This window comes from Haliotis rubra, unplaced genomic scaffold (genome assembly GCF_003918875.1).
Source record: "Haliotis rubra isolate DU_JTF1 unplaced genomic scaffold, ASM391887v1 Scf114, whole genome shotgun sequence".
Classification (NCBI taxonomy): domain Eukaryota; kingdom Metazoa; phylum Mollusca; class Gastropoda; order Lepetellida; family Haliotidae; genus Haliotis; species Haliotis rubra.
This window is the reverse complement of record NW_025765048.1, coordinates 286,141-311,837: the sequence shown is the minus strand read 5'-3', so window position 1 is coordinate 311,837 and position 25,697 is coordinate 286,141. Positions and strand designations below refer to the sequence as shown.

General features: G+C 43.6%; 1 protein-coding gene across 5 annotated transcripts in view; it reads left to right on the top strand.

The window, feature by feature from the left end:
* The window catches only part of LOC124252779 (SH3 domain-binding protein 2-like), a 58,498-nt gene that overhangs the window by 18,514 nt on the left and 14,287 nt on the right, over positions 1-25,697 (top strand). The window contains exons 4-10 of one of the 5 annotated variants that reach the window (XM_046686456.1): positions 2,780-2,873; positions 3,242-3,250; positions 21,341-21,458; positions 21,576-21,759; positions 22,237-22,323; positions 23,765-23,835; positions 24,456-24,479. In XM_046686456.1, the coding sequence (XP_046542412.1) occupies positions 2,780-2,873; positions 3,242-3,250; positions 21,341-21,458; positions 21,576-21,759; positions 22,237-22,323; positions 23,765-23,835; positions 24,456-24,479 (587 nt within the window). Of the gene's footprint in view, positions 1-2,779; positions 2,883-3,241; positions 3,251-21,340; positions 21,459-21,575; positions 21,760-22,236; positions 22,324-23,764; positions 23,836-24,452; positions 24,480-25,697 lie in introns of all 5 variants that reach the window. The other 4 variants (XM_046686447.1, XM_046686440.1, XM_046686462.1 and 1 more) reach the window with 4 other exon arrangements.

Here is a 25,697-nt window from a genome sequence, read left to right as displayed (position 1 = left end):
CATAATTCTATGGAGCAGACATTAGGACATTAATGAATGAATCAAAACAAAATAAAAATAAAGAAAAGAAAATAAAGAAGAAGATACCAAGTGCATTTTATGAACAGATACTAAAGTAGTCATTTTATGTTCTACTCAGTATAGTAGGGTAGCGAATTCTGAGGCTATTTGAATTCTGGGTTCTTATTTGAATTCGGTTAGTTTCGGTTAGTTATATATATAATTCTGTCACGGATTTTATAAGGTTTTCATTGTCTAAAGGAGATAAATCGTCATTGCCATGAAGTATAGTATATATGCTGAGGTGGTTAAGGACAAAGTATTTGTCGAGTCTAAACTGGGCATAGCGGGGACATGACAGAAAAAAATGGATAGCATCTTCTCTGTTGTGGCCACATGAACAAGTGGGATCATCAATCAGGAATCTGTCAAATAAGTGTGCTTTTAAATCACTACAACCTAGCCTAATTCTGGATAGGATCACTTGGTATTGTCGCTGGCCATAACTGGCAATGTATATAAAATTTGAAGAAATCTGAATGTCTGTTGAAATCAATTGTTTAAACCTAGATAGGGAATCTACATTTCTGATATTGATATCAAGTGCATTCCATGCTTTAACAACAGAAGGCAGGAAAGATCGGTTATACTGGGATAAGCCCTGCATTTGTCTGAAAGTCGTTGGAGTTACGAAGGTTGTATCCTGTTATGCTGGAGATACTAGGTGGGAACCATAATGATAGGTATTTAGGAGTCAGCCCATTGACCATTTTGTAATATATACATAATTTATGATAATGTCGTCTGTCAGACAATGAGCAATAACCCGTTTCCCTGTAAAGCTTTTCGTGACTAGTTCCTCGTACTGCTCCACATATTGTTCGAAGAGCATCCAAGTGTAGGTTTTCTAGCATTTTTACTTGTTCTTTGTTACAATTATCCCAAATGTTATCGCAGTAGTCAAATATGGGTAAGATAAAAGATTTGTACATAATTTCAAGCGTTCTTCGATTTCACCTGTATTTTAGACTACGCAAGCAATTAATTAGTGGCTCACTTTACGGACAAGATAATCAATATGTTTGTGCCATTTTCCATCTTCCTGAAGGTGTTTATGATCACTTACTTCAGGTATAAGAACATCATTCATTCGAAGAGGTAATTTAGGACTAGAATTAATTTTAGTCGAAAATAGCATGGCTTCAGTTTTGGTAGGACTAAATTTCACTTGCCATTTATCAGCCAAGTCTGTTATACGTTCTAAGTCACTGTTATGAAATACATATATTCATAAGAAAACAGAAGGATGGTAAACACCTGATTTATTGCAGATTGAGGTTAAAGCCAACACTCAGCTAGGTACAGTTTAGACAGTATTCTCCCCAGGGAGTTGAGATTGATAATACAATGTGCCGTTTGAGTTTGACATCCAATGATAAAGGGAAAATCAAAGCACCTTTGAGCAGCTGAGCTGGATGTTGGCTCTATACAAATGTTGCTATAATATTAAAAAATAAAAAAATATTCTGACAGGTGCCAATCATTTGGGCATCAGTTATGAGTAATATCAGTGAAGTAATATTCAGTTTGCTTACAGAACTGTTACCTCCGAGATTGTGATTCTGTGATTGTTTGCTTTCTGTGTTAAAGGTCACATGCAACGTAAAACACAACTTTGCAGATTCATCAAAACAAATCATCAAAAATGCAAATTCAGCTTATAAAGTTGAACAATAACGCAATGAAAATAACCGCGCGAAATCAGAGTTCAAACGATTCACTAATTTTCCCCCAGCACTTGGGGAAAAAGTGGTTTCAACAGCTGGGCTGCGCTGCGCTCATAGCACATGCGCAGTGAAATAGGTTCGCGCAGCTTGGAAGCGGGTTGTCCGGTAAATACTCGGTGAAGGCTTTGGTGTGAGCTATTTTTCTAATGTTTTGTTGATATTTCACAGGCACGAGCTTATTATATGTTATGACAGTAGATTACCGATTTAACTGTTTATATACTTTCATTTGTCTATTTCACCACACGTTCTTCTTACCGAGTCACTTTCTCAGTTCGATACTTAAAAGCAATGTCATTATTTAGCTTTGACAGAATTTCTAACTGTGATATAGATATGTCGTTGTCACAGACAAAACTCAATGTCTGTTTTATTGACACCTATGTGTCTGCCTGCCTGTCTGCTAATGACAATATTCAATACACAACCGCGATCACTGACCACATGCTATCAGGCTATACACCATAAACAAAACGCATTGATTTATGGCCGGAGTTCTGTCCCTGTCACATTATGTAATTACACTGACGGGCAGGTGTGATACTTTTACACATGACATGTTATGATGTCTGTTATACACAAAAAATGAGCATGTATTTATAAAACCCAACATCTCCATATAAACACACACAATGAGCCGTGAGGGCATCTGCAAATGAACCAGCCATTACACTTGAGTGCACTCCCACCCACTCTGACTGGGTTCGCTATCCCGGCTGCTTCGTTTCTAGGGAAGTAAACCCAAGTACAAAATATTGCACTTTTGATTTGCGATTGTATGCTTATAATTTTGTTTATATGTTTTTTCATAATCAGCAATGTATATTATATGTCATGAATACGTGATAATTGTGTTGTAATTATGTATGATTTTTTGGTTTCGTGTGACCTTTAATGAAAGAACCCACATGTTTCTGACATAATGTGATATTGCTGGATAACTAGAACCAAGCATTAAACCCAAGTCCCTCATTCACTGAAGCTTGTTCCAGGGCCCCAGGTGTTTGTTGTGCTGAGTGGGGGCTGTCTGTACTACTACCGGAATGAGACGGCCAAGACCCCGGCAGGATCCTTCTCCTTATATGGGTACAATAGGTAGGTGTCAACCAGTGTAAGGACAGCCCTTATATGGGTACAATAGGTTGGTGTCGACCAGTGTAAGGACAGCCTTTATATGGGTACAATAGGTAGGTGTCGACCAGTGTAAGGACAGCCTTTATATGGGTACAATAGGTAGGTGTCGACCAGTGTAAGGGCAGCCCTTATATGGGTACAATAGGTAGGTGTCAACCAGTGTGAGGGCAGCCTTTATATGGGTACAATAGGTAGGTGTCGACCAGTGTAAGGACAGCCTTTATATGGGTACAATAGGTAGGTGTCGACCAGTGTAAGGGCAGCCCTCATATGGGTACAATAGGTAGGTGTCAACCAGTGTAAGGGCAGCCTTTATATGGGTACAATAGTTAGGTGTCCACCAGTAACCAGTGTAAGGACAGCCCTTATATGGGTACAATAGGTAGGTGTCGACCAGTGTAAGGGCAGCCTTTATATGGGTAGGTGTCAACCAGTGTAAGGGCCCCCTATATGGGTACAACAGGTAGGTGTCGTGTAAGGGCAGCCTTTATATGGGTACAATAGGTAGGTGTCAACCAGTGTAAGGGCAGCCTTTATATGGGTACAATAGGTAGGTGTAAGGGCAGCCTTTATATGGGTACAATAGGTAGGTGTCGACCAGTGTAAGGACAGCCTTTATATGGGTAAAATAGGTAGGTGTCGACCAGTGTAAGGGCAGCCCTTATATGGGTACAATAGTTAGGTGTCGACCAGTGTACGGCAGCCTTTATATGGGTACAATAGGTAGGTGTCGACCAGTGTAAGGGCAGCCTTTATATGGGTACAATAGGTAGGTGTCGACCAGTGTAAGGGCAGCCCTTATTTTGGTACAATAGTTAGGTGTCAACCAGTGTAAGGACAGCCCTTATATGGGTAGAACAGGTAGGTGTCAACCAGTGTAAGGACAGCCTTTATATGGGTACAACATGTAGGTGTCAACCAGTGTAAGGGCAGCCTTTATATGGGTACAATAGGTAGGTGTCAACCAGTGTAAGGGCAGCCTTTATATGGGTACAACAGGTAGGTGTCAACCAGTGTAAGGGCAGCCTTTATATGGGTACAATAGGTAGGTGTCAACCAGTGTAAGGGCAGCCTTTATATGGGTACAACAGGTAGGTGTCGCCAGTGTACCAGTGTAAGGGCAGCCTTTATATGGGTACAACAGGTAGGTGTCAACCAGTGTAAGGGCAGCCTTTATATGGGTACAACAGGTAGGTGTCAACCAGTGTAAGGGCAGCCTTTATATGGGTACAACAGGTAGGTGTCGACCAGTGTAAGGGCAGCCCTTATATGGGTACAATAGTTAGGTGTCGACCAGTGTAAGGACAGCCCTTATATGGGTACAACAGGTAGGTGTCGACCAGTGTAAGGGCAGCCTTTATATGGGTACAATAGGTAGGTGTCGACCAGTGTAAGGACAGCCTTTATATGGGTACAACAGGTTGGTGCCAACCAGTGTAAGGGCAGCCTTTATATGGGTACAATAGGTAGGTGTCGACCAGTGTAAGGGCAGCCCTTATATGGGTACAATAGTTAGGTGTCAACCAGTGTAAGGACAGCCCTTATATGGGTAGAACAGGTAGGTGTCAACCAGTGTAAGGACAGCTTTTATATGGGTACAACAGGTAGGTGTCGACCAGTGTAAGGGCAGCCTTTATATGGGTACAACAGGTAGGTGTCAACCAGTGTAAGGACAGCCCTTATATGGGTACAACAGGTAGGTGTCAACCAGTGTAAGGGCACCCCTTATATAGGTACAGTAGGTAGGTGTCGACCAGTGTAAGGACAGTGTGCTACAAGGTGTAGCTAAGGGCAGTGTGTTACAAGGTGTAGCTGATAAAAACGAAACAGTGTAGCATGGCCCCATGTCGGATCATAACATTAGTTTGTTAATCCTTGATTACATTTATTAAGGATCTTTGAAATTTATTTATTAATCATGAGGAATTTTTTATGTTAGTACTGATCTAATGTTAGAAAACTGAACAATTTGGCGAAGTTATTTTACTGACAATGACCTTGTATGTTGCATCATCAAAATTGATCTTTCTTGTTATAGTATAGGCAGCTTTGGGGAAAAAGTGCTTATTTAAGGCGCTGAAGGCAAATCGTGTTAATTTTTGGCATACAAGCTTTTAAGGGGTATTGAGGGGTCCTGAATCCAAATATGCTGTATGCCAAGCTCAAAAATGCCCCATAATGCCTCAAAATGCAGAAATCCAAGATGGCCGCCAACACCAGACTGAAACGTGAAAACTAACATATCACTTTCATTAATCAAGTTAGAAAGTTGAAAAATGCTTATTTGAATGTTTTCACATATGGGGAATGCAATGCAATACTCAGTTTTGTGATTAAATTGGAAGAAAATGATTGATTTGCATACCTACTGCAAAATTTACCTTTTGGAACAATGAACAATGAATGAATTTTGAATATTCAGATGGTCAAAAACCTCGTCCTTCTCCATCCCATTTGATTTAATTCCCCTTTGTTTAAACATGTCAAAGCCAAGGGCGACATATTATGAATGCAATATGAATTTTCACTCAGTATAACAGGGCACTTACAACTAACAATGACACAACTCAAGTGTTTTAAGAACAATATGTCTATTTGTGGAATCACGGCAATGGAAAGAATGCAAATTGTTTAATGCTGTCTGCTGTCTTAGCAGTATACACAGTAAAAGTTGTAACCATTCGCATATTCCCATACATATCTAGTGTTCTGGTAGTTGTTGTTAAGTTTGCTGCGGTTGCAAGCCTTGATGCATTCCTGCAGCTGCAGCGTTGACTGAGGCATCCTTTCATACAAGTGCATGATGTGATCTCCCTGCAAGCTTTTGGGATAGGTGGCAGAGAGAGTAGCCGTGGCACTAAATGACCGTCTTGGTGAACCCACCCCATGTCAGCCACTGGAGGAAGATCTGGATATAGGCTGTGTGCTTGGTTCCAGATACTTGCTTGGTAGTGGGAAAGCATGATGTGGAACCTTGCTGTGTCAGAGGTTGGTGGCAGAGTCTCTTGTACACTGCCACGACAAAACAATTTAACTTGTGCTTTGTTGCATGTATCGACCTCAGGCACGCCATATATTTTACAGTTGAACTTCTCTGTTGATCTAGCTAGGTTTTCAGTGAAAGGGCCCTTTCCAAGTCCAGTGAGATCAGTATGGTGTTGCTGGAACACCTTCCATGCTGTTTTCTTAGTGTGGCCACTGATCTGAGACACACTATCACACCCAGTGATGGCATGGAAAGCAAGTAGTGTATCAACCTGATCTGAAGACAGTTGCCTGTGGATTTCTTGTACTGGGAGATACTTTGGAGCTTTCGATGTCCCAGCTTTCATGTAGAGTTGAGTGCATCTCATTTTGTCATAGTGTGCCAGAAGTAGGAGAAGCACGTCTGTGTCACGCACTGACGTAACAATCGTCTTCATCTGACTATGGATGCAATGCAAAATCAGTGGTGTGTCCGCTTCTTCATAATCAGCTCTCAGAGATGAGACTTCAAGCATCAAGCTCTGGATCAGACCACTTGACTGTAGTCGCCTCAGTTACCCCCCCCCTGCTAGTACAGGTTTGTCTGTTGGGCTGTGTTGAACAAGATGGTTTATCTTCCTCAAGTGCAGCACATCTAGACCAGTCTGATGGGAGATGAACTGACCCACACACTATTTGACGACGTATCTGTCATAGGCGCTGCTTGCGTTTTATTTGGAATCAACATGGTACCTGTCAAATACTATGTCAATTCTCCCATCTTGAACATGGTGTTTGCAAAGGTTCTGGAGTAGTCACCAAATGTTCTTTCCGAGTGCCATCACTAGGGCTTGGCCATCAATGAGCAGGCAGCTGGACTCATCAAGTGTGACATTAGCAGATGTTTGAACTTCTTGCGTCAGTATACTGGCTAACACAGACTTGTTAGTGGAATGTAGGGTACCACTAGTTGTGGCCAATGATAGTGGGGCGGTCATGAGGTCATGCTGTAGGATGTTTTCCAGCTTTACCTCACACCCTGCTCTATAGGCTGCCATGAGCCTTTGTAGAATATTCTGGTCCACTTTGATAGTGCTTTGCTTTCCCTTGGAAGTTTGCATTACGTCATACAAAGAGGAAAATGTCTTGACCTTATTCTTCTGAATAGATGATTTCAGATCCAGGTGCTGGTCACTATCAACAGGCTCACACAGACGTTTGTCCACGAAGACTTCCATTTGCTCCTGTACAAGGTGTTCTGCCCTAAGCAGAGATTGTTGGATCAGTGATGTGGCCACATCCTTGTTGATGATGTTTATCAAGGTGTCACCACCAGTTTGAAACACACCATGTTGTTTCAAAGATACAACTAGTTTGCTTTCGTCAGATTCGTCTTTCTTCATCGTAGTTGTTGCGCTCTCATTGTGTGTGTACTCATCGTCTTCGTCGTCCTTCGTCATTTTCAGCATTTCCTTTGTCTGAGAAGCTATGACTGTTGTGAGATTAAAGACAACGTCCATCTGCTAAGGGCTGATGGTATTCTTGTGATGCCTACTAAGCCTCCACTCCTCTTCCCTGTAGCGTTCAGCCACTCAATACTTTGGTCTGCTGAAACATAATTGAAGCGTCGATCAGTGCGTTTGACTACAAGTTTGTCCATTCTGGAACTCACGGAGCACTTCTGCAGGCAGACATGACTTTTCAGCCAGATATACAGTACCCCATCAGGCAGAGTTCACATGATTGTACCTGAAGACGAATGGCAGCATACGTTTGAAAGCATACAAGTGGACATCCCATAACTCATCACCTGGTGCTCTTGTGAAGCAAAGTAGTAAGATGACCATAGTCATGTAGTCCCACCAGGAGGCAGCATTAGGGTCATCAGCTGCAACACCTGCACTGACCATAGTCATGTAGTCCCACCAGAAGGCAGCATTAGGGTCATCAGCTGCAACACCTGCACTGACCATAGTCATGTAGTCCCACCAGAAGGCAGCATTAGGGTCATCAGCTGCAACACCTGCACTGACCATAGTCATGTAGTCCCACCAGAAGGCAGCATTAGGGTCATCAGCTGCAACACCTGCACTGACCATTCATGTAGTCCCACCAGGAGGCAGCATTAGGGTCATCAGCTGCAACACCTGCACTGACCATAGTCATGTAGTCCCACCAGGAGGCAGCATTAGGGTCATCAGCTGCAACACCTGCACTGACCATAGTCATGTAGTCCCACCAGGAGGCAGCATTAGGGTCATCAGCTGCAACACCTGCACTGACCATAGTCATGTAGTCCCACAAGGAGGCAGCATTAGGGTCATCAGCTGCAACACCTGCCCTGACCACAGTCATGTAGTCCCACCAGGAGGCAGCATTAGGGTCATCAGCTGCAAGACCTGCACTGACCATAGTCATGTAGTCCCACCAGGAGGCAGCATTAGGGTCATCAGCTGCAACACCTGCACTGACCATAGTCATGTAGTCCCACCAGGAGGCAGCATTAGGGTCATCAGCTGCAACACCTGCACTGACCATAGTCATGTAGTCCCACCAGGAGGCAGCATTAGGGTCATCAGCTGCAACACCTGCACTGACCATAGTCATGTAGTCCCACCAGGAGGCAGCATTAGGGTCATCAGCTGCAACACCTGCACTGACCATAGTCATGTAGTCCCACCAGGAGGCAGCATTAGGGTCATCAGCTGCAAGACCTGCACTGACCATAGTCATGTAGTCCCACCAGGAGGCAGAATTAGGGTCATCAGCTGCAACACCTGCACTGACCATAGTCATGTAGTCCCACCAGGAGGCAGCATTAGGGTCATCAGCTGCAACACCTGCACTGACCATAGTCATGTAGTCCCACCAGGAGGCAGCATTAGGGTCATCAGCTGCAACACCTGCACTGACCATAGTCATGTAGTCCCACCAGGAGGCAGCATTAGGGTCATCAGCTGCAACACCTGCACTGACCATAGTCATGTAGTCCCACCAGGAGGCAGCATTAGGGTCATCAGCTGCAAGACCTGCACTGACCATAGTCATGTAGTCCCACCAGGAGGCAGCATTAGGGTCATCAGCTGCAACACCTGCACTGACCATAGTCATGTAGTCCCACCAGGAGGCAGCATTAGGGTCATCAGCTGCAAGACCTGCACTGACCATAGTCATGTAGTCCCACCAGGAGGCAGCATTAGGGTCATCAGCTGCAACACCTGCACTGACCACAGTCATGTAGTCCCACCAGGAGGCAGCATTAGGGTCATCAGCTGCAAGACCTGCACTGAATTCTTTCAATGGCTGCTGCAATCTGTCAGTAGTCAGTTTGTCAACCATATCAGCGATATGACTTGTATCTATGGACGTTGACAGATCCGTGAGCTCAGTTGTTAGAGCTGCGTCCACCTCGTCCATGTAGGCGTGGAGTCGTGGGAGGAGTATTGCCTAAGAGCTTGAAAAGTAAGTTTATGCATTCGCATTGCACGTGCATATCCCTTTCCTCCCATGGCATGCTTGGCAGCTGTGGTTCCCAATACATCACATTCTACCCATAGCTCGGCATGCTGCACCGACTCATACGTCGTCCAATTATACTGAGAAGGTCCATGGCAATGTGAAGGAATGAGCACATTCTTATACTCTTCTACAGACCACTTCAGTTCCAACAGCTTCAGATAAAGGGCCTCGTCCACAGTCAGAACAACATGCTGCTGTCCCATAGACTTGGCTACATGGATCACTTGCTTAACATCTGTGTTCAAGGTATTCAGTTCAGATACAGGAGCCTGTATGATAGGTAGGTAGCCCACTGTAGTTTTCTCTGGGTTGACGCTCTCTATCCTTCTGCTGGGTGCAGGTATGGTGTCAGTTATCACTTCAGGTATATCGAAGGTTCCTGTCTTAGAAATGTCAATGCCACTGAGGAGATCTTCTTCGGGGTGGACTACGTTGCCAGGCAACTACCTGAGTGGCATGGAATGTTCCTTTACCGTCCAAAGTGTACTCATTAATGTCGACGTTGTCTGTTGAGAAATGGACAAAGCGGTCCTTTGCTAGGTTTTGTGGCATAACAGCCCCAGTGTCATCCATGGTCTCTAATGTCTTGGCTAGTGCAGTGTCAAGTTTGATGACATGACCTTCCTGGTGAAACATGTTCACTAGCTCTCACAATCGTTGCTTGGTGAAGGGCACTGGCCAATCCTATTTGTTTTGGGGTCAAGAACCTGTCTCCATTAGCAGTGTACATAAGATCTTGTGCAACACTGGTGATTCTAGCCTCTCATCGGTTCCAGGTCGTGTTCCTCTAGGAGACGCTGACCACCTAGTAACAAGTTGAGAAACATGTACAAACTATCGGGCATGCTCTCTAATACTCTGTCTTCGCTGATGTCTGTTCCTTTTGGTTTGGGATGAGATACCATGTCACCACGAATCTGCAGGTCCACATGGACCATGGTCAGAAATGTATCCTGGTCCTCATGTATGAATGATTGAATGACTTTGTTAATATCTTTGGTAGCAACTTTTGTCACCATTTCAGAAAATGGAATATGCCGGAATTTGAATGGTACCAAAACAGTATAAGGTTCGTTTAGACACGATCGTACAATACAACAATATTATATATGCCCACAAGACAGCTAGCTAGTTTGTCTTTGAAGGTGTTCCTCCGGGTCATAAATGAAGATGGTATATATATGTGGACATTGTTAGCTATTGTGCAGTACCTGTTCCATACATCTACGAGATCAAGGATATCAGCATGTTTTGCTGATTGCTCAAGTTCTTGACAATCCAGAATAAGATCATATTTGTGATTTGTGGTGACACATCTCCCATCAGCTTGGTGTTACGTTCAAACAGGAAAAGACAAGTCCGGTGATATGCTCCATCTGCAGCTCTAAGATTATTTACACGAGCCAGTTGAACTCTTAATCATTGGTCATGCTTAGTTGCTTCCAGTATTCTGGAGCTGACTTTGGATTCTTGTATGGGATAAAGTGATTCTTTATTGTCTTTTTGACAAAAGATAACTTCTTCCAGTCAATCGCAGATGTTTTGCTTCGAAGGACAACACTTGGGGAGGTTCCAGACGAACTTTTGCTGTTACCTTCTCTCAATGCAGCATTCTCTAGTCTTTTGACTTTTGATTTACTCATTTAACTAGATCGACAGTCCTTATGCCATAAGATTGGCTGAGGTGAGTCCATTTGGAGTATTTCAGTGAGTCGATCAGTTACTTCTCGGAAATTGTGAATTTTTAAACTTATCCTATCTCACAACTTGCACCTCTCTCTCTTCATTCGACCATGAGTGGAAACGAATTAAAACTTTGCTCCAGGCGTACCTTGTCCCACTCCCGTAGTGTGCGTGCCTTCCTGTCTCAGTCGTGCTCACTAGTCCATGACAGCACAAGGCATGCGCAGTCCTCACCCATGTGATCACCTCACATACTCATTCTCTTTCTTGTCGCTCCACTGAGTGGACGTGAAAATGTTTTCGTCTGAGAATTGCTCAAAATGGTTAAGCCTGTTCAGGCCAGTAAACGGAAGTTTTGCGCCCGTTGTAATAAAGTATTTTCAGCATGGGACCCACACACATCGTGTGTTGATTGTGTGAGTTTTTGTGACTGGGACACACGCTGTCCTAAGTGTTAAGGTCTGTCTAATGAGGCGTTTAAATCTTACAAACGTGCTTGTGCCAGATGTTTGGCAGATAGGGCTAGGACTAATTCTGCGGGGTCTGGTTCATCTCCCACTAAGAAACAATGCTTAGATCGCCCCACCCTCACTGCTCACCGTTCTAAATCGCCCGTCTCTCCTGACGAAGATTTTATGGACGCTTCGTCGGACTCCTATTTATCTGAGAACGTTAGAAGGCTTTTAGGGGAGCTTCCCTCACCCAGTTTAAGTTCTCATGAGCGTACCAGGGTGGTAATGACCGATATTTCTTCTACGCCAGACCTGCGATCTACATTATCTCGTAGGTCTGTTTCTTCGGAACGATCACAGACTTCGAGACCTTCTAAGCATTCATCGTCGAAGCGGGGATCGGCGCGGTTGGAACGTACCCGCTCTCCTATTTCCACGGTTTCATCTCACCGGAACAATTCAACCACACGAGTTGAGTCACCATCTGGTGCGAAGGTTCGAATGCGTTCTTCCACGGCTGGGAGGAGTCGTTCTAGGTCTCGTTCAGGCTCGAACTCTTGTCGGCCTTCTAACATACCAGTTCCAATTGCTTCATGTAATCGAATGGGTTCACCAGGACGAATCAGTTCACTTTCGCGAGCCGGCTCACCCTGCCGAGCCGACTCACCCTGCCGAACCGGCTCACACGGCCGAACCAGCTCACACGGCCGAGCCGGCTCACCATGCCGAACCGGCTCACACGGCCGAACCGGCTCACACGACCGAGCCGGCTCACCAGAACATCCTCGAATGAGTTCAGTTGATCGAACTGATTCACGTAGTCAAATGGGTTCCTCTGGACGTACTGTTTCAAGTACTCAAATAGGTTCACCAGGACCAACCGGGTCACATTCCCGACTCAACTCACCTCAACATGTGCTTCAGTTCGACTCACCACAGCGTTTTGATTCCCGTAGTCGTTCAGTCTCACCTAGTCGAAGTGGTTCGCCATTTCCATCCGGTTCACCTAACCGCTTGGTGTCTTTGCGTCAGAGGGATAATAGAAGTCGGTCTCATTCACCTCAGGTGAATCAGAATATCCCCTCTAGCCAGCCTAGTGCTAGTGACGTCTTACAGTCAGTGCCTTTACATGATAGTACACATCAGCAACGCCGTTCTGTGAGGGTGGTTTCACCTGCTAGGCAGCGTTCCGCTTCAGTGGATCAGCGTTCACCTTCACGCCATTCCACTTCTACATTGCCGTGTTCACAGATTATTGCTGAGTCTTGGAATCCTGCTATTGATTCCTCTCCAGCGCCGGATTTAGATATCATGCTTCGTGCCGTTACGTCGGCTTGGAATCAGTGTCGCTCGTCCTCACATGTTCAACAATCGTCTGGCGTATTTAGCGCTAATCGTTCTGTGGATTTGAGGGATCGGACTCGATCTCAGACTACTTTCCCTTCACCTGGGCAGTCAGACATCTCCACTCCTGATGGCAGTTTTGATGTTGTTGAACCGGCTCACGTGCTAGCCTGGATAGTTGAAAAACTTCAGCTACCTCTTAGTAAATCTCCAGATGATTTGGCCACGTCTTATGCCATGACTAATAGAGATGTTCCCAGTATCACACTCCCTTTGCGTCCATGTCTTCAACAATTGCCTTCTTCTCTTGACGCGGCTTTTCAACAAGCTTAGAAGGACGAAGGATGGTTTGTCTGCTCCAAGGTTCTGACCATCGACGGCACATTCTCATGGTGTGAAGCTTTGGTCAGCGGCACCTTCAGTCGATGATGACATTTCCATGGTCTGTGGCAAGCGTTCCATTTCGCCGTATTTGGTGGAAGACAGGGAATTGGCTCACTTAGATACTACCGTTCGCCATGCTATCCCTGCCATTAGCTGCATTATTTCAGCTGTTGACGCTGTGGCGGAGGCTATCAATCATGCATATACGGTCCTAGGACGCATACATCAGGGGTAGTATGACTCTGATTTTAGACCAATTCCAGGTGGTCTTCGAGCAATTGTCTCATTTTTTGGCTATTTACTTGCAATACGGCGACGGGGTCTGTTGAATTTCTCCTCATGGGAAGATAGATTCAAGGCTGAATTATTTCGTCAACCATGGTCAGTGGGGCTATTGCAGAAGTCGCATCCAAGGTGGACCGTCTTAACCAATTTCAAGTATCTGTCGATCTCTTGGAATTGCAAAAAATTCAGCTCCAAGATTCTATGAGGCATCGCTGAACCGCACAATTTACCCCTTCCAACCGAGACCTCCGGGACTGTATGAAAGGCACGGCGCCTTCTCAAGCACTTGGCAGAGGCCGGAAGCCATTTCGTGGTTCCGCATCACGTCGCCCCTATCGACCCGACACTGGAACTGGACGTAGACAATCCAAACAGTGACTCACGGAAGTCAGAGCTCGGATTGGTTCTGCCGGATCCGGTGGTTCCAGTGTTCGATTCCCCTGTAGGAGGGAGGTTAGGTCTGTTTGCTCCCAACTGGGAGTTTCTGGGAGATCCATTTGTCACAATGACTCTCATTCACGGCTATCGACTGCCTGTGGTCGGGGATCCCCCACTCACCATTCAACCTTTGCAGCAAAAATATCCTCTGGATCGGGCTGCAGTCCTTTCGGCTACAATCTCAACTCTCCTGGAGAAACATGCGATAGAACACCTCAATGCGGTGAACATAACTCCCTGATTTTTCTGGTGCCAAAGAAAATTCCAGCAAGTTGCGTCTCATCTTCAATATGAAGACATTCAACGCTCGATTCCTACAACAACCACCTCATTTTCGAATGATATCAGTCAGTCTTCTCCGCTCAATTTTGAAGAAAGGGGATTTCCTCATTTCCCTCGATCTTCAAGACGCATACCCCCACCTTCCGATTCACCCAGATCATCGGAAGTATCTGAGGTTCACATTCGCGGGCCATCACTTCCAATGGAAAGTCCTTCCATTTGGAATCTCTACGGCCCCGTGGCTTTTCACTCGGGTGACCAAACCCATCAGCAGTTTCCTGCATTCTCGGGGAGTAACTTTCAAAAGCTATATCGACGATTGTATTCAGGCACAACAGGATCTAATCGTTCTTCAAATCCATCGGGAGTTCACCATCAGGCTGCTCAAACAGTTAGGGTGGCTCCTCAATTACGAGAAGTCGGAGTTAACACCGACTCGCAGACTTCAGTTCAAAGGAGCAGTTTTCGATACAGAACAAGCCAGGTTGTTTGTTCCCCAGGACAGGTGGACCAAAATTCAGCGTCTGGTACCACTAGCCTTGGATCACCCCAGAACTCTACGACAGTGGCAGGAGTTGCTGGGAGTCTTAACGTCAGCTCAGGCTCTGACTTACAGAGGTCAGCTGCAGCTTCGTCCGCTTCAGGTGTTTCTGCGACCTCATCTTCAAACCAACAACCCTCAGGAGTTGATTCGGTTACCCAGGGATCTACGTCCAATTCTGCATTGGTGGCTCCACGTACAGAATGTCTGCGCCGGCGTCTCTTTGGTGCCCTTCAGTCCAACCCATCAGTTGATTGTGGACGCTTCTCTAGAAGGTTGGGGCGCCCACTTCCTTCAACATCAAGTGGCAGGGCGGTGGTCGTCCGACGACAAGTCACTCCACATAAACATTCTGGAGTTCAAGGCAGTATTACTGGCAATTCAGCACTGGGCGGTTCTACTCAAGAGGTCTCATCTGCTGATACAGTCCGACAACTCGACGGTAGTGTGGTACATCAATCACCTAGGGTCGACGGGTTCGGCAGCACTCCTACAGTGGACGTTTCGATTCTATCTTCTGATAGATTCTCTCAACATTGTCGCAAGAGCCAGGCACATTCCCGGAACAAAGAACGTGATTGCCGACGCTCTGTCTCGTTCCAGTCGCCCGTCGCCCGTCGCCCACAGAGTGGCAACTCCTGCCCAAGATTTTTCGGACGATAATTTACCCGCTCTCTCGACCGAGTGTCGACCTGTTTGCCACTCGGTTCAACTCCCAACTGCCGAGATTCGTGTCTCCAATTCCAGATCCACTAGCGTGGGATCACGACGCCTTGGCCATTCCCTGGGAAGGTCTCAACGCTTATGCGTTTCCGCCTCCGGCTCTACTTCACAAGGTCATTCAGAAAGTTCTGTTAACCAACAAAGTACAACTGCTTTTGGTAGCGCCATTTTGGCTGGCGAGAAGTTGGTTCGCCGGGCCTAAAAGCCCTAGTCAGTCGAAGCAGCATTCCTCTTCCCGTGCGGGACGACCTACTAGTTCATCCGCACTCAGGCGTGTATCACGAGTCACCACAGACGTTCAATCTTCACGTATGGCACATTTGCAGAAATCACTAATAGCCAAAGGTTATTCTCACAGAGTGGCCTCAGCTATCACTGCAGCTCATCGTACATCCACACGTTCTTTGTATGACGATAAGTGGAAGAAATTTGAATGTTATTGTCGGGTCAGAGGGATCGCTTCCCTACTACTGCTTCGCCCCAGGTTGTTGCGGAATATTTACAACATTTGCGGGCTACAAGGAAACTCAAGGGTTCCACTTTAGCCACCTACTTGGCGGCTCTTAATTCGGTCCTAGCCACGACTTCTGGTACGAAGGTTTCGACAGTCCCGGAACTGCAGTACTTGCTTCGTTTTTTTAAGCTAGCCGACCAATCCAGGAAATTTCGTCCACCAGCTTGGGACTTATCTGTGGTCCTGCGCCACTTAGTGTCCAAGCATTATGAACCCTTACAGGACAAGGAATTTGAACAGGTTTCGTTGAAGACCTTTTTTCTTATTGCCTTGGTCACGGCGGCACGTATATCAGAACTGCATGCTCTAGATGTCAACCGTGTCCGTTTTGAACGGAGTAGACATGGCAAGGTATTTTTGGGATTGCGCATGGATTTTCTCGCAAAAAAACAGTCGCCGGGTCAACCTGATCGTCTTTTTACAATCCCGCCTTTGTCTACCATATTGGGTCCAGCAGATGTCGAAGATCTGTCTCTTTGTCCAGTCAGAGCACTTCGCATTTACCTTAAAGCATCGCAAGAGCGCCGCCGTCTGCGTAAGAGACTGTTTATACCTTTGTCTACTGCTTCCAAGGCGGAAGTTTCTCGCACAACACTCTCATACTGGCTACGAGCTACAATACTACGAGCCTACACTTTTGCCGGTTTGCCACCACCTACGGCAGTCAACCCTCATGAAACCAGGGCATTGGCTTCTACTATGGCGTTGCATAGCAACTGCTCGTTAACCGCCATAATGGAGGGCTGTTTTTGGCGATCTGACACGGTATTTTCGTCTCATTACTTCAGAGATGTGTCGGTGACGGATATTCAAGGCCTTCATCAGTTTGGACCACTCGTCTTTGCCCAGCAGTTATCAGCGGCACACCATTGCAGATAATGAATTTCCTTGGGCTACGATGCTATATGGATCCCACTGTGCAGTTGATCCCAAGTCACGATCGTTTTCTGCTTGTGTACAATCTGAATAAATCTGAAAACAAAATTTTCTGGTTTACGTCTTTGTTTCTTCCGGGATTTAGATTTCTCCTCTCATTTGTTTGAGACTACAGAGAGTCGCCACCTCACTTACTGTCCTCTGCTCCACGGAGTAATTAAGTCAGTGAAGTGAGTCCTTCCCGAAGTGTTACACTTCGTAGCGTTCGTGCTCCTAAGTGCCTATACACATCTATGTGATCTTACTGTGGTAAGTAGTGGAAGTCATAAGATGATGTTGTGGTACTGAACGTTAAAATTGTGAGTTTTTACCGATTCAATTACCCTTTCACCCTCCTCGTGACGGTGTCTGTGGGGGTTGTTTCGAAGCAGGGGCTGGCCCGATACTAGTCGTTCGACTTTTATTACGGGGGTACCTTGGAAATCGTGGCGATGCGACTGATTACACTCGCTAAGCTACGTCCTTTCACTTTGTGAAGGTAGTGACTGAACACCACATTGCTCGGGAATCTCGGTCCCTGGGAGCAATTGTGCTTAGTAAGTCAAGGGGTTCGCACTAACCCTTGCACGTAGTAACTTGGTAGTTATTGTCCTACCTTGTAGTTGCTTCCTACGGTTGTTTGGGCATAACGCTTAGCTGTTATCGCTTGAACTTCGGGTAATCTATGACCCACCTTCCTACCGTGGGATAAGTGCAAGTCGTGAGATAGGATAAGTTTAAAAATTTGGAAATTTTAACTATAAATTGTATATTTATATACTTATCCTATCTCACGCGATAAAGTCCCTCCCTACCTCCCCACTACATAGATTACCACCGTTTCGGTTTTGTCCTTTTATGGCTCCAAGATCGAGAATGAGTATGTGAGGTGATCACGTGGGTGAGGACTGCGCATGCCTCGTGCTGTCATGGACTAGTGAGCACGACTGAGACAGGAAGGCACGCACAGCACGGGAGAGGGACAAGGTAGGCCTGGAGCAAAGTTTTAATTCGTTTCCACTCATGGTCGAATGAAGAGAGAGAGGTGCAAGTCGTGAGATAGGATAAGTATATAAATATACAATTTATAGTTAAATTTTCCAATATTGTAATTAAGAACGAAGTTGTCTAATAGTATTGACTGACCGAAGACCATCATATATCTATGTGCAGTGACAAACAATAGGGGTGAAACGGTACGTTCTTACCACGGTACGGTACATATTGTGGTACAAGGCCTTCGGTTCGGTCCGTTTCGGTTCGGTATATGAGCTATGATCATAATGCAAAAAATTGACAACAAGAGCCAAACCTTACATTGTTTAATAACATGGAAATAATAACCATAATCTTTGTTAGTTTGAATGAACAAAACTGTCATTTCATGACTAGATAGAAGGAGTAAGGTATCACTGGAACCTAGGAGCTCACAGCTGTGTGACTAAATAGCAATTAGCCAAGTATGATTAAAAGTCAGTAACATCACATCAACATTTACTGCAATGAAATCACCACTATGTCCCAGAAATGTTGATGTTTTAAAAACATGATACACAAATCAGATCTTGTTGAATGTGACTCTGTTGATGACATATCACCGATAAATAAATGAAAGAAATTAACACAACACAGTTGTCATAAGACAGTTACAGTCTGTGTGACAGATCATTGTCCTTTCTCTAAATCATTGTCTATCTCTTGTTTCAGTCTGTTAAACATTTAGAGACTTTCCACCGTCCCTGGGAAGTACTGATACACAATCTTGGCACATTCCAGAATTTTAATTTGTTCAGTTTTCATTCAAAATATCTTTGAAAGTTCACTTAGAAATGTAATTCTCCTTTTTGAAACAGGTACGTTTTGGCTGCTTTCTCTTGTTACACACATAAGGCTTAGAACTGTGATGGGAAAGCCACCAGATCCATACCCATAATTGCAGTCATCCCTCGCCTCCCTCGTTATGCATAACACAGAATAAAGTAAAAATCGTATTTTCCATACTGTACTGTACTGTAGACATAACAGAACTGATATTTCGTGTGTATTGTGCCTTGTCAAAACTACATCGTATCGTTGTAGGTGAAGAAAAACTTCGCAAATGAAAATAGATATGTGTATAGGAAACCTGCAATCAAACATCACAACACATGGTAATTCAGTTTTCCTTCCCGTTATGCTACCTGTTATTCAACTAAGCCGGAAATAGCAATTAGCTGTGTACAAATGTTTTGCTCCAATCTACCGGTGATTCAGTTAAAAACGAACTGAAAATATGACATCAAAGAATTTAGTCCATTAATAATAATGTGTCTATTTATATAGCGCCAAACTCCACACTAGGTATGCTCATAGCGCTAACAATCAAGGCCATTTATTACCCCGGATAACCCAAGCTGCCTGTTAGGCGCTAGAAGGTTATAGTCATATGACTTTTTTCCACCGGGTACCCATTTTTCCTGCTGGTGAGCAGAGACAATTTTGAACAAACTCACTTGCCTAAGGTGAGACCACATGTGTCACATGTGCTTCGTTGTGGGGCAGGACTCAAGTCCTAGAAACTCTCCGGAGTCAAGCTGCCAAACACGGTCACCCATCCAAGGACTCTCCGAGCTCGACGCTGCTTAACTTCACCGATTTGTGACCTGAGCTTTAAGCACAGGACCACGCGCCACCAGGAGAATTTATAAAAACATATATATTTCAAGATTTTAATATAACAGAGTTAATATATATTGCTGTCGTATGAGTATTATGCATGTTTTCTACGAACATATTTAAAATAATAATTAACATAGGCTCAGCACTTGCGTGGCTGGATACATTTTATGTATGAGACAGTTCGACAAGTCACCGTTGACTTCCAATGGAGCATGCCACTTTGATTGTAAAGACAAAATTGTTGGCAATTAATTGTGAAACATGACTTCAATGAGTCATTAACGCAGGTCTAGGGGTAGATGGATGATGAGGCGGTGATCAGTTCGTGATTGCTGAGAATAATGTGAAATTGGTGCTATCACGGTAGTCTCGAAAAGCGGACCCTCATAAACATGGTAAGTGGAAGTGGTATGCGCATAGAATGAGGTGATGCCATTTCACACACACATTTTCTCCGATGTTACCGTAAATAGTGTTTTTGTGAATGAAAATGGGATTAAATTTAATCAAATAACATAAGATCGAGGAAGATAGTTTTATTATGAGTTTTTTTCGATGGCATGTTTACTCGCTCTATAAAACGCGGTGTGTTGCATCAGAGCAAACATGGTGAGTACTCGGCTGATGGCGTGTCTTTATGATAAAGTTGTCTTTTCTAAGTTATTACGATGTTCCGCTGTTCGTCTGATTTGAAATAACTGAAAAAGAAACAGAACCCAGCTACTGATCTGGTATCAGCATTTGCTATCTTGCAGACTTTGTAAGTAGACAACTTGAGGCGATCTCGAACTTACTTCCGGGAAAATAGCGGTCGTCCATCAATGAAATGCATAGATTTTGATGAAATGATTCAGTTTTAAGAAAAGGTTTAAAAGGTGAATAAAATGACGGTACAAAAACCGAAAATACCGAATTTTTGGATTGCATTACGGTGCACCGAACCGAAGGCAGAATACTGCGGTTCAACTAATACCGCGGTATACTGTTTCACCCCTAACAAACAAACCTGCACACATTTTGTACATCATTGCAGGACATATCAAATTAACCTTCTTAAGGATGATTTTATAAGTTGAACGACAAATTTATTGTTAAAATGACATTTTTTGCAAAAGATGTATAATTCAAGAATTTTGTACAGTTTTAATCATGAAGTTGAGTATTGCATTGCATTCCCCATATGTGAAAACATAAGAAAGCATATTTTTTCAACTTTCTACCTTGATAAATGAAAGAGATATGCTAGTTTTCATTTTCAATATGGCGTTGGCGGCCATCTTGGAATTCTTCATTTTGAGGCATTATTGGGCATTTTGAGCTTGGCATATGGCAAATATGGATTCAGCAACCCTATATACCTAAAAGCTTGAATGCTGAAATTAACACGATTTGCCTTCAGGGTTAACAATTTGAGTAATTTGTCCTAGTCTATTATCAATATTGAATCCATTGGCCAGAAAACAACGTGTGTCTGTGTATGCCAGTACATGTTTCACTGATCTTGCAGCAGAGTCCAAAAGGTAAAGTTGACCATTAAATGAAAGAAGTTATAGCAAACAGCTGAGTACTTTTGCTTAGTTCATTTTGCGGTAACAGATTCAACCTGATCGGTTCTTTTGTTCCCTGCGTAGAGTAATTACATCTCTGGCCTTAAGCAGTGAAATGTCGACTCTTGAAACCACCACCACCTTTAACGATGACTGTTTCTCTTTGCCAGTGTTGTAAGGGCGTCAGATATCCCACCCTCCGAAGCGCCATGGGCCCTCAGGGTGATCCATACACACCAGGAGTACAAAACTTACCTCTTCTCTGCCTCCTCTGAGATCGAAATGAAGGTATGTATCCTTGTCTTAGAGAGAGAGAAGGAAAAGAGTGAGAGAGAGAGAGAGATTAGTTACTTGTTTCATGACACATGTCAGAAATCGCAAAATCATCATCGTCATGTTATTCAGGACTGGATGAAGAAGATAAAGAAGGAAATGAAGATGGCCAACAACCAGAACATTCGCTCAGCCGCAGATGGACAGGACGATGACAACAGCTCGGAGACCTACCAGGATATCGAGACAAAGATATACGAAGATCCACACTCGTTTGTGATCCCTACAAACTATAGTAATCGGAAGAAGGATGATTGTGAGAATCTCTCCTTCTGTGTTTTGTTTCAATATGTCATTTATTGCATTTTTTAAACATGAGGAAATCAATTATTTCCGTTGCTAATGAAATGATGAGCCGCACATGCTAGTCAGTGATATCTTGGTATGGTCTGAGTTATTTAGTAACTAAATGTGAACCACTTTCTGATAAACTGCAATTATAAGACTACCCATGAAAACTATTCACATGACAGGAAAACGTTTCATTGTTTTCAAATATAAATCTATGGTCCCTGCAAGACTATGTGTTGTGTGTCTGTTACATGTACGACTTGGCAAGTCTCCCTACGGTAGCTCATTTGCCCTCCGTGTTCGCAGGGACTGATTTGTTGCAAGACCCTGCAAGACTATGTGTTGTGTGCCTGTTACATGTACGACTTGGAGAGTCTCCCTACGGTAGCTCATTTGGCCTCCGTGTTCGCAGGGACTGATTTGTTGCAATTTTTATTGTCAGTTACTGATGATGATGATCTCTACCGACTACGAGAACCAGCAGCGCCCCCTGTACCCCCGAGAGAGGGAGCCAGGACAAAGAAGGCAGGTAAGGCACTCTGGAACCTATATACTATCTGTATGACAAATACTTTTGGTGAGACCAAGTTGATGTAAAGCCTGTATGTTTGTCTGACAATGGTGCAGGTTTGATTCTTCATGCAAGTTTATCTGCCAAATTTTACATCTGGATTTCGAAGTTGATGGTTAACTGGAAGTCAGTTTGTAAAGGAATTTGGTGTGATACATACATGTTGTACAGTAAACAATTGTATTCTTAAATACAAATCAGTACAAGTAACAATGGCAGTAAAAACTGACTGGCAGTACATATGCAAATAACACATTGGTTAGTTGATGCCACACTCAGCAATATTCCAGCTATATGGCGGCAGTCTGTAAATAATTGAGTCTGGACCAGACAATCCAGTGATCATCAGCATGCACATCGATCTACTAAATTGCGATACTATGACATGTGTCAACCAAGTCAGTGAGCCTGATCCCATTAGTCGCCTCTTACGACAAGCATGGGTTGCTGAAGACCAATTCTAATCCAGATCTTCACAGGACATAACACATAATATGAAAGCAGTCAATACAGCAATACAAGACAGTCATACTCACTTCTCGACAGCAATGCACAAACTTCCAAAGTAGGCCTTAGTTGAGAATGCTAGAAAACTGATTTTCACAGCAGCTGGTCTTCGTGGAACATGATATAAGATGAGAGATGAGCAAGACAAGAACTTACCCCTTTGTATATACATATAAAAAATGTTTTCAGAAGTTTCTCTTACTTTCTGTAACTCACTAGGTCAGACTATTCCGGAATATCCACAATACTCTAGATCCTAGCAGCCAGCTCACACACTGCCTTGTACTGAATCTGGATTGGGTGGTCATGTTTGCTTATTTGGTTGATGCATGCTGTGTGCATCCTAAGTGCATAGATAGATGATCTTGATGTTTTAAGGGACCGTTCATAATTTATGGCTATGGGGTGATGATGATTTTGAGTGGGGGTGGGTGGGGGTTCACCCATTTTGTTCTGGGGAGCTAGGGGGTCATCAATTTTGTACACGCAGTACTTGGGGGCTCAGCAATTTTGTACATAAAGTATGTTTAAAATTATGCTTAGAAATTATGGGAAGGGAAGGGGGGTAATTGATTTTGTACATGGCATGTAGGGGGGTCACTTATTTTGTATATAAATTTATGGGGGGTGTCATTCACATTTTTACATGCTTCTCCATATAAATCATCATACCCCCTAACCATAAATTATGAACGGTCCCTAAGCAGTTTTTTCAAGTTGCCATTGGAGGCAACTCCAGGGAGGATCCTTTGAGTGCCATTTTAGAATCTGTTTTAACATTGAGAGCGGAGCTGACTTAATGATTTCTGCTTCTTTTGCATGGCCTTTGTGGTAACATGTTGACTGAGTTGCTAGACTATGTCACACTTAATACATTTGCTATTAATTTCAGAAATGCACACTACAAAAACAGTACAGGATTTATCTAAAGAATTGCATTCAAAGTTGGATCTAACTAAAATGGTAAGTTCATTAGCCTGTCGCCATGGGAACCCTTTATGTCCTGTTGTAAGAAGCTCATGTTTTGGGGCATGTCAAGAAATAACAATAAATTTTCATCACAGAGCTTTGTAGGATTTGCAATTTGTTTGTCTTATCTGTGTAAGGGACCGTTCATTATTTATGGGAGGGAATGATTTTTTTTATGGAGAAGCATGTACAATGTGAATGACCCACCCTAAAATTTATGCACAAAGTAAGAGAGACCCCCCACCACTGCTTGTACAAAATCAATGACCCCCCATCCCCTTCCCATCAACTTTCAATAGTTTTATGCACAAAATTGCTGACCCCCAGAGCACATGTATACAAAATTGATGACCCCAACCACCTCCCCAGAACAAAATGGGTGACAACCCCCACTGCCCACCCCTAAAATCATCATCACACCCTGTAGCCATGAATTATGAATGGTCCCTAATGCACGCTTTGACGTTGATGTGTATGTGAATGTACAGTTGTTTTCTGTCCATTCTCTTGTGTGTAGCATGGAAGCACCCGGTACAGACACAATGTCATGAATGTAATGGATGCATCTTGTGCAAACTTGTGCATATGTTTAGAAAGAGCTCCCTTTGTTTCAGCGGTCAAGAGGAGGGTATATAAAGGTATTTAAACCAACCTTTTTTCTGCAAATCTGTCCTCTGTGTTGATGTTGATATATTCAACTGACAGACATTCAGAATCCTTCACGACAATGTCATATCGCTGAAAAACAATGAGGTTGTTCTCACCGTTGATATACTCCTGGAAACGAATAAGGCAGGGCTCGATATAAAATATGTTAACTTATTGCACTGGGTGCAACCTAAGATAAAACACTAGTTGCACCAGCCAAATTCCAGTTGCACTGCCTTTATTGGAATATGTAATGAAAGAAATATGCTATTGAATTATTTAGATGTTTAATTAAGAGGTTTACCCACTCAAAAATTTAGTTGCACCTGGTGCAAGTTAGAATAATAACTAGGTTGCACTTTGTAATATTGGGTTGCACCAGTGCAAGTAACAAAGCACTAAATCGAGCCCTGTAAGGGGACAAATGAAAGTACAAGTGTTCCTTTATTCTTTTCCATAGTATATATATTTTTTGTTAATCGCTTTATACCCAGAGCCAGCTTGTTGGTACAGAAGCAGGGATCAACATGCCTAGCCAGTACATCTTCTGTCAAATATGTCTTGTCATCTTGAAATATCACCTGAGTATATAATTTGTACTCGATTTGACCTATTAAGATTTGATTTCACCTTCCTCAAGTGTCATCTCTTGGTGTGGTTATTGAGTTAAATATGGCCTGTTGTTTGTGTTCTTCCTGCTGCCCTCCTTCCTCCTTCCTATACATAGTCGAATCTTGTCACACATCGTCATGGGAACCATATATCTCAACGTATCGTCATAGGAAAATATAAATGAACACATTGTCATGCGAAAATATATATCACCCTGTCCGCCCATCATTATGGGAACATATATATCAGCACATCGTCATGGGAACCATGTATATCGCCTTGTCAATACATTGTCATGGGAACCATATATCCCTGTTTAAGCATGATCAAGCAAGTGTTTCGTACTTGGCAAAATGGGTTTAGGAGGGGTATAAAAGCAACACATTTTTCCATAATTGTAAGAAATATGATCTGAAAGCAGAGGCCATTGTAAGTAAGTGTTTATTCCAGATATTTGGAAACAGGTCATAAAATACATTTGTAGATTGTAGCCATTGTGTTCGTAAAGTTCCTGTTAAAATCATAAAGGTACAATGATAAAATGTAACATTTGATAAAATGTTGTAAACTTAAAGTGTATGAGTTTTTTTCCAAAA